Source organism: Pimephales promelas, chromosome 4 (assembly GCF_988280905.1).
Source record: "Pimephales promelas chromosome 4, fPimPro1.hap1.1, whole genome shotgun sequence".
Lineage (NCBI taxonomy): Eukaryota > Metazoa > Chordata > Actinopteri > Cypriniformes > Leuciscidae > Pimephales > Pimephales promelas.
Window position 1 is genome coordinate 31639734 of NC_142772.1, and position 10000 is coordinate 31649733.

The 10000-nt window shown below is 37.1% G+C and overlaps 1 protein-coding gene across 1 annotated transcript; it reads right to left on the reverse strand.

Annotated features, from left to right (window-relative positions):
* Positions 1-4560: 4560 nt before the first annotated feature.
* ptges (prostaglandin E synthase) lies at positions 4561-10000 on the reverse strand. Its single transcript, XM_039658209.2, has 3 exons — positions 9283-10000; positions 9025-9107; positions 4561-5046 (listed from the first exon to the last, which is right to left on the reverse strand). Exons 1-3 carry the CDS (start codon positions 9388-9390, stop codon positions 4797-4799), a joined length of 441 nt encoding a protein of 146 aa, XP_039514143.2. The 5' UTR covers positions 9391-10000; the 3' UTR covers positions 4561-4796.

Below are 10000 nucleotides of genomic sequence, written 5' to 3' on the forward strand. Positions count from 1 at the left end.
AATAAAAAAGTAATTCAGAAAGTATATTATCCCTTAAAAGAGGTCTTAAGGTCAACATTGTTAGGAGTACGGGTGAGAACTTTTAAGAGGCTTAAGAGTTTCTTTAGCAGAGAAGAAAATATGTGGAAAAAGACAAGACAAAGGGGGAGACGAAATATGTTGCAGACAATGGATGACAGTGAGTTAATAAGATGTTATATCGGTCCTGAATTGCTCTTAAACTAAGACTCCTACATAAAAGTTTTTTTTTTAAGTTAAATTAAGAGTTTCTGAGAGGATTCTTAAATTATTTATGAATACAGGCCCTGTAGTTTTTTGCAGAGGAAAGAAATTACAGATATTATCACCATTTCTTGAGTATTTGATCTCTAAAAAAGCTGTCAACATTAAAGTGCCCCCTGCTTCAGCAGTGTTTTTTCACAACTCCGATTTGAAAAGGGTATTAAAAAAGTTATGTTTTACAATGACCTATAGATGGTAGTATTGTTGAATCAAACTGGTCAACAGCCCACATGGGACATAATGCTAATTCCTACAACCAAACTTCTACGAGTTTTCAATTCATAAGGTTTGTTGGGAAAATATGACAAAATAATAAATGAATGTGTGTGTGTGTGTGTGTGTGTGTGCGTGCGTGAAATTTGAATTTTGTGTGAAAAATATATAATTGAATATATTGATACAAATACATTTGATAAAAAAAAATCTTACATAAACCACTTGCTGCAGTGTTATATGTTTGTTTCAAGTGTGTACTTACATTTTCCTAAATGTTTCCAAGAATTTGTAAATTCAGAGAAATTCACAATTGAAAAAAGTGCCCATCCCTTGTCACTTGTCGCTGTCACTGACGTAATATCCGAGCCCGTTCTCATCCCAAAGCGCCATATACGACGCTTTTGCAAAAGCGTAAATATCCAACGCACATGGCACCCTTTAACGTGTAATGAGACGCAGATATATTTGGGCAGAAGGCGCCCCCTAGTGGTCTAACCCTACACCATACCTAAACTTAACCATAACCGAAGCGTCTCATTAGACGTTAAAGGGTGCCATGTGCGTTGGATATGCGTTGAATATCCACATTATCCCTGGTTTCCGCTAGCACTGCCAAAAGTATAGCCATAGACCATAGAGACTAGACTTCCTATTGGCTGCTGGGCACTGAGAAATCCGGCCGCCATCTTGAACCGGTCGTATTCCTATTGTGTTGCATAGCAGCATGTAGAGCACTGTGCAGCATATTCCTGCTCAACTCTATCTAAGCAGACTCGCTCAGGAATTACTTTTCACAAGTAAGATTTAAGATTTAACATTACAGGACTATCTATATGATGTCTATGACCATAGTTACTCACAATGTCATTAATGACTCACCCTCATGTCGTTCCACGCCTGTAAGACCTCCGTTCATCTTCGGGACACAGTTTAAGATATTTCACATTTAGTCTGAGAGATTTCTGTCCTTCCATTGAAAATGTACACAGTATACTGTCCTTGTCCAAAAAGGAAATAGAGACATCATCAAAGTAGTCCACGTGACATCAGTGGGTTTGTTAGAATGTTTTGAAGCACCGAAAATGCATTTTGGTCCAAAAATAACAAACTACGATTTTATTCAGCATTGTCTTTAGGTTCTGTTATCAATCCGTGTTCAGTGTTCAGACACTGAAATGCATTGAAGCAACACTGCCATGTGATGGGTTGATTCGATAATTGCATTAATGAGAAACTGAACAGGTGTTCCTAATAATCCTTTAGGTAAGTGTATAGCCTATGATTCACACTCTACGTCAGGGGTGCCCAACCCTTCTCCTGCTGATCAACTATCCTGCACAGTTCATCTCCAACCCTAATCAAACACATCTGCCTTTGCTTTGGGGTCAGACAGATCAGACCACAACCTGAGAAAGTAGTTACTATGTCTGTTTTCAAAGAAATTGAAGGCACAATTTTGGAAAAAACCATACAGGACCTTAAAACATCAACCTGGGTCCTTGACGCACTTCCCATATCTTTTTTTCAAAAGTGTGTTAAACCGCTTAGAGGCAGATAGAAGTGGTAAATGCCTCGATCACTTCTCTGGGAGTTTTCCAAACTCCCTGAAAACTGCAGTTGTCAAGCCCCTCCTGAAAAAGAGCAATCTGGATGAGACCGACCTATAACTATAGACCGATCTCAAATCTTCCTTTCATAGACAAGATCATTGAAAAAGTTGTCTTCAATCAGCTGAACAAATAGTTAAGCTTGAATGGATACTTTGACAATTTTCAATCTGGTTTCCAATTGAATCACAGCACAGAGACAGTGCTCATAAAGATTACTTCACTAATATTCACTTATACTGTATACTACTACAGGCAAATTATCAGTTACTGGTACTACTCGACCTTAGTGCTGCATTTGACGCTGTCGATCACAACATACTTCTTGACAGGCTGGAAAATACCAAAAGACAGTTGCAGCTCATACAGAACGCAGCTGCCAGGATTCTGAGCAAGACCAGAAAATATGAACACATCAGACCTCAGGTCTTTACACTGGCTCCCAGTTACATTTATGATTGATTTCAAAGTATTATTACTGGCATATAAATCATTCAATGGGTTAGGATCTCAATACATTGCAGATATGCTCACTGAATATAAACCCAACAGATCACTCAAAGGAGCTATAAATACCAAGGGTTCACTCTAAGAATGGAGAGTCTGCTAGCTATTATGCCAGCCGCAGCTAGAACCAGCTTCCAGAAGAGATCAGATGTGCTCCTACAGTAGTCACATTCAAATACCATTGTGTATGAAATGTGCTATATAAATAAACTTGCCTTGCAAGTACTAGGGTACTAAAACTGCACCTTTTAGTTGTAGATAAGGTATAGTTACTGCTTTAAAGGGTAATGTCCCAGTGACAAGCCATGTTCTTATTTTTGCACATTAATTTTTGATAGCAGAGTATGACATTGCTTATCACAGTGCTTGTCTTTTTGTTGAAGGCTTTTTTTATGAACATCTCTAGTAAAAGCTCTGAGCATACACTTATATACATTGATGTTTCAGATGAATAGACTATACTTGACTACATAGGTTCTTTACCTACACACGCTTCCTTACATGCTCACTAGCTAGACAAATTCTGCTGCCCTTTCTTTCACACATTAATCTTCTTTCACTTCCGCCATTGGTGGCAGTGGTGTTTACATCAAACCAATTAAGATTGTGTCATTTGTGATATCTGCAATAATAGTGCTGGAGATCTGGTTTATTCTAATGTCAAGCAATAACATTCCTTTCTCACAAAGTTTTTAGAAGTAATCTAACTTTTTTCTGTCAGTCTTTTTCCTTCGCTTTTTGTACTGAGAAGTAACAATGGGGTCTGCTATGTTATAATTGCCTATTTGGCAGCTATTCATATCCATCGCCTCTGATTTTCTTCTCTCTTTGTCCCTCTTTCTCTTTCAGCTCTTGTTTTTGGCATGTAGGCAGTCCACTCCACTGTCCCTCATTTTTTAGTCAACAAAGTATCACACTTACCCATGCACACACAAAATCTTTCATTATTCCTTTATTATAAAAACTAAGATTTTCTCATCATCTCTTTTGAAACATCACTACGCAAATGATACAATACTATAAACTAATCACAATAAGTTACACCTTAAAAATATATTTATATATATACTGTATAAAAGCTTGTTCAACCAAAGCACTGGCTTTGCATGCTGTATGCAAGCATTCTTGAGGACAGGCAAAGCCCCTGGCGGTGTTCGAAATGCAGTAAAACCTAAAGCCCAGTGGGCAACGAGGAAGGACGACAGCATCTGTTTAACGCTACAATAAATTTGAAAGGTCTGGGCTCTGCAGGGCTTATGGTTCAATAACAAGGGAATTTTTACTTTGTTTGGAAAGTTCACATGGACTCTGGACTGACCTCAGCAGTTATTGCTTGTGTAAACTTTGCAGTATGAAAGTGAAAAGATGGTATTTGTCACAGAAAGTCTTCTAAATAATGGTTGTGCTATAGACTGGAGGTCCATTCAAGGTGAGTAAGGGCCTATTCACACCAAGAAGATAACTATGATAATAACTATATCAGCATCCACAACAACAGCTGAGATTGTCCTGGGGTGTGTTTCCCGAAAGCATCGTTAGCCAACTATGGTCGCAATTTCCATTGAACTCTATTGGTAGCGACGGAACTTGCGACCATAGTTGGCTAACGATGCTTTCGGGAAACGCACCCCTGTTCATTCTAAGCATGTTCTGTAGTTTTCTTCTAAAGCTTTAAATGCTTGAGCTCTTTAAATCAGAGTGGATTCTGATTGACTGATAATGTTATTATAGTTCATCAGCTGGAAAAATTTGTTCTGAAATTGATTCCAACAATATAGCTTCCCAATGCCGTTATCATAATAGTTGTGGTGTGGACTCTGTTATTCTTTTATATTTAAAAGAACTAATTTTTAGAACTACATCTTTATCGTTATTTTCCTTGGTTGTTTCAAGTAATACACATATTATGAGAATATTTTGAAAACTTGGTCATTGGGGGAAGAAAAAATAACCTTAAACAACCTTCATTTGAAAGGTAATGCAACAATACACATGGCATACAAACCAGTGCAATGAATGTTGTGTTGTTTAAGAGCAAAGCTATTAATTGTCAGTCATCAATCAAGTCTGATTCTAAAGTGAAATGTGAGATGTTGAGATGCCGTAAGTCCATCAAAGTAGCATTCCCCATCACATTTGTAACTAGAAGTCTTAACCAATCACAGGAATCCATATTTGACAGGGTTATGCGGATGAGGCTACGTCCATGAGTATCTGTATTGCCATGGAAACGCAGGGCACCTGAGCGATGACATAGGCAAATGAACGCGTCGGTGCTTTAAGTGCCAACAGATATGCTATGCTGTGGACAAATCGACCCAGGAAGAAGACCAGAAAATGAAGTCGGGCTACTGCATACGAGGGGCTTGTCATGGAGTAGATGGCTCCGAGAAATAAAAAGGGGAATATGTTCTCCATATCATTGTTGTGTGCTCTGAAAAAAAAACACACACACAAAAAACATTGTCAAATTAATGTAGAAAAACCTTTGAAAATTGTAATGTAAACCTTGTGTATTGGTGTAGAGGAAGTATAAGGAGAACTGCTGAAAGCTGTTGGAAACATGAATAATACTGGGGGTCTCAAAAATGGGTTGAACCTGACATGGTCTGCCATACTTTTTATTTATTTATTTTTTTTCTGTTAACTTTGACCCTAAGAACAAATAATTGGAGGGTCTGCTCTGCCGGAAATACTGTGAAAAACAAAAACTCTGGCCATTTTTGTGTATCAAAAAAATGTGACTTTTTTTTTTCCATCAAATAAATCAGGCAGTCAATAAATGCATTCCAGATACACAGAACAATGTGCTGACAACATCCACTGAAAAAAATAACTCTTAAAACACATTTCTACATGGTTTTGAATCAATTTAATGCGAAAAAGTAGGCGTTTTCTCACTTTTTTCCCAATATTTTCATCTTTACTTCATTGGCAATCAACTATTCCCCTAAGTTATGACATCAGTCAATATGCCATTCTTTTCACCAAACACTATACACATTCCACAGAAAAAAAATATAAAAATCCAACCAAAATCAATGGATCTGTGATGATTTCACTACTAGTTGGTGATCAACAAGCTCAGAACTTCAATAGAATTTTAGGCTACTCTCAAAATTCTCAAAAACATGCTAGATATTTAGCATCATGGCACACTTACAAACACACACACACACACACACACACACACGATCTTAGTAATTTTAATGAGTTTGGAACAATTAACCAACGGTTACCAACTGACTTCGAAGCTGTTCATCGTTGTCTGTGGTAAGTGACAGTGACTTTAGTGAATACCAGTAGGTCTGCCCCTGCGTTTTGGGAAAAGAATGGTAATATGGATATTGTAATGGTAATTAACTTAAAGGACCATGTCAGTCTTCAAACAAGTATATTTCTGATGATTCCGCATTCCAAATGTATCCCTGTAGCAGCAGAATTCATTCTCTACTAGTTTACTTGGCTAGCTTTAGCCGTTTTAGCTAATTTAGGTGGTTTCTTTAAATGGCCATAACTCCTCACAGGTATGGGGTATAGAGTAGAGACTAAAAAAGTGAGAAAACACCTTTTTTTGCATTAAATTGATTCAAAACCATGTAGAAATGTGTTTTAAGAGTTATTTTTTCAGTGGATGTTGTCAGCACATGTGTTCTGTGTATCTGGAATGCATTTCTTGACAGCCTACCAAACCCACAAAGGATTTGATGAAAAAAATAATTTTTCACATTTTTCTGATAAAAAATAAAGGGTGCATACACTAAAATGGCCAGAATTTTTTTTCTGCGATATTTCCGGCAGAGCAGACCCAATTATTTGTTCTTAGGGTCAAAGTTAACAGAAAAAACACAAATAAAAAGTATGGCAGACCTTGTCAGGTTCAACCCATTTTATTGACCTTTTGAGACTTTGGCTCCCCGACTATGACTTTGGTAATAGAAGACAAAGAGTTTTGCCATTTATGAATGATGTATAGCAACATGACCATGCTTGTTTAATCATAGCTCATTGTGAGTGATTCCCACATTGTCATTTAAGCCTCTCTTTTAAATACTTCTAGGTAATGTTATTCTCTAAACACTGTATTTGGATGAATAGCCCTTTGAGGCATTTTTAACATTCCAGACTGCTGAAATACATATGGAAAGCTGCTTTTCTAAGGAGCTGAGGTATGTACGCTCAACATCTGGCTTTGATCAAGACTGTAAACTGTCTGGCTCTGTCTAATGGCAGCATGCCAGGACAGTAAACATTGCCAACATCACACAATCTTGCAATGTAAAATTACTTACACTACGAATCACTCACACAGTGCGTCATCGCATGAACAGATCACAGCAATGAGAAGTGCTTCCTGTACCAGTTTTAAAGGAATTAATTATATGTTGACATTCATACCACCATGAACAAATGATGGTCAAATTTCCCATTATTTTCTCATTGTTTGTTACATAGCAGACATCGTTGTGAAATCCAGCATTACACAGCTTCTTCCATATCTTTTTGCCCCAACAAGGTCTTTCCATTATAACCATATTCTGCTGGTATTTCATTTCAAAAGCAGAACATAACTTTTACTTATTTGTTATTCACCTTTTTCCACATCCTTCCTTAAAAATGTTGTAGCATTTATCCTAATACAAAATCTGATTGTACGCACCAGGTTCAAAGACATTATAAAACAAATACGCAAACCTGAGTTGTAGTGAAATACCTTTGTGAATGCATTGCAATTAAGGTCAAATAATGGTCTTGTCAGGACTTGCTGACAAGTCCTACCGTATCACATTTTACCAATCTGGCAACTTAAGATCACATATGAATATCTTAAATGAACCACTTATAGAAAACAAAACTTTCCAGTGCCATTAAGTGATTTCAGAGCAGTCAACTGAAATAACATCTTTATCATTTTCCGATTGTGCAGATGTAGGTTGGAGTGGTCTGTAATAACAGGCAAGTTTCCTGATGATAAGTTAGGAAAGCCAAACACTAAGAGCCCTGCAGCTTGAAGTATGATGAATGTTCCCTAACAGGCAGCCAAGTTTATGATTGTTTTAGAGTGTGTAGTCTCAAAATAAAATCTCTCTTTGATCACATGCTCTCACATACACATACAGGTAGGCTATTAATACTATGGAAACAAAGTCGAACAAACAGGCATGGCGACTGACTATTATTATTACACAAATGGGCAAAAAAAGAGATCTTAGCTACATGCAGTTCATTATGAATTAAGCATGAGGCTTCCTATATAGAGGGTCTGTGAACTTTAATACGGAGCCATACCAGTATTCCTTTTCTGAAGACTTCGACAGTGCTACAGAAAAGAACCAATCTACCAGACACCCAGCACAGTTTTTCCAGTTAAATGGACCTAGTGGGAACAAGACTGAAGCAATACATATCCAATGAATGGGTAATTTTCACATTTCCAGAGTTTTCAGAATCGGAAGTTGTCATAGTCGGGACTTGGTGGTGAACGGGAGACAACAGCAAATATAATTTTTGTATTCCCATTCGCTCCAATAGCAAAAGAAAAAATCCATGATAGCATTTCCATGACTTTCCAAAAAAGTGAAAAAAAAAAATGATGATAATAATAGCAGGAGATTGATTACAGCAGTCAGAAGAATGGCTGTAAAAATTTGCCAAACTTGCCAGCTGCTGTATTAGAAAAACCATCACAGCAGCATTAAAATAAATATTTGTGATATTGATAACTGTGAAACACACCATTACAGTCTGTAAAAACATATCTATAGACATGCAAAGTCTAAAAACAAAAAACTATAATTTAGAAAAATTATCTAATATATAGTAGGCTATGTATGTATGTATATTTTTTTCTCTCTTGTGTAAGTAAAGGTTTGAGTCACCTTAATTCACATACAAAAACGATGGTCCCAATATGTTCCTGTGTAAAACAAATTATATTTATATAATAGATAATTATTGATGATTATGTTTCACACAGGAACAGAACATCATTTCTGAAATGTAAACTTTCACTTACACAAGGGAATTTTAACAATATTGTATTGATATTTGTACAATGTAGAAATAAAATTGTATATATATATATATATATATAGAGAGAGAGAGAGAGAGAGAGAGAGAGAGAGAGAGAGAGAGAGAGAGAGAGAGAGAGAGAGAGAGAGAGAGAGAGAGAGAGAGAGAGAGAGAGAGAGAGAGAGAGAGAGAGAGATCTTGCAATCTTGTTTCATTCATTAGTATATCTACGTTACAATTAGAGATCATAAATAGTGGCATGCATTAGCCCATCATGCCAACAAATGCATTTGTTAACATTGGCCAGTTTTGTTGTGAATTAAACCATGTGGACTGGACACTCTAGTAGCATCAAACATAAAATCACAGAGATGTTGAATTTATGTGTAAATTAACCTACCTCCTACAGCGTTCCACATATGGATCGATGCGGCAGAATTGCACACCTCCGTGTCTTTCGGCGTCCTCGGGATTAGCAAAAGCCTGTCAAAACACGTAGGTTTTACATCTGTCTGGGACGTCAAACCGGATGAAAACTTTTTCTATTCGAAGAGAAACACTTTATTTTAGAGCTCGACTGTCTTGTAGTGATTATGTCTCGTCGCTAGCGGTGTTTGCAGTAATGAAAAGTATTTTGGAAAAAAGCTTCACAACTTACCTTTTTCCGAAGTCTCACTTGGCCCGTAATGATAGCGATGATGTACATCTTTAAGATTAAGAGCGTGCTGTAGAAGATGAAGCATAACAGTACATCGCTCCCGAGCATTTTGACTTCAACAGACAACTGTGTGTTTGTATGATAGCCTATGATGGAGACGTAGCCTATTTAGAGAAGTATTTATGTGAATCCCCGTTTTGTCCAGCCTATTCCCTATAACTCACTACCTGGCAAGAAACTTTCACTGACGTGCAGACTTCCTGCCCGTGTGATGATGACACACGTCCCATATGAGGATAGGGTGAGACATGTAGGCTACTGGATAATGTTGTTACATTACAAAAAAACTTCCACCACTTTTCAATTGGAATACAAATTTAAACCGTGAAAAGGATTAACCCTGAAAAGAGGGGCCTTAGACCTCTTTAGACCCCCCTTTTTTTTTACAGAAATAAACCATGAAATACCAATCTGCAATTGTTTTTCAAGCTCTTATACAGGCTTTGGATGTTTCAAGCAACAATTTAAATTAAAACCTAAAACAGTACAATAATTTGACAGAAAAAAATATAAAAGAAAAGAATGTATTCCCTAAAATTCATGAATATGTAAATTAGCCCCGCCTCCACACTCACGAAATCAGAGATCCACTCGGTCAACTTTACTGTAGATGTGCACAGACAGCAAGTTCATATCAGCTGCCTGTGTGTGTTGACAA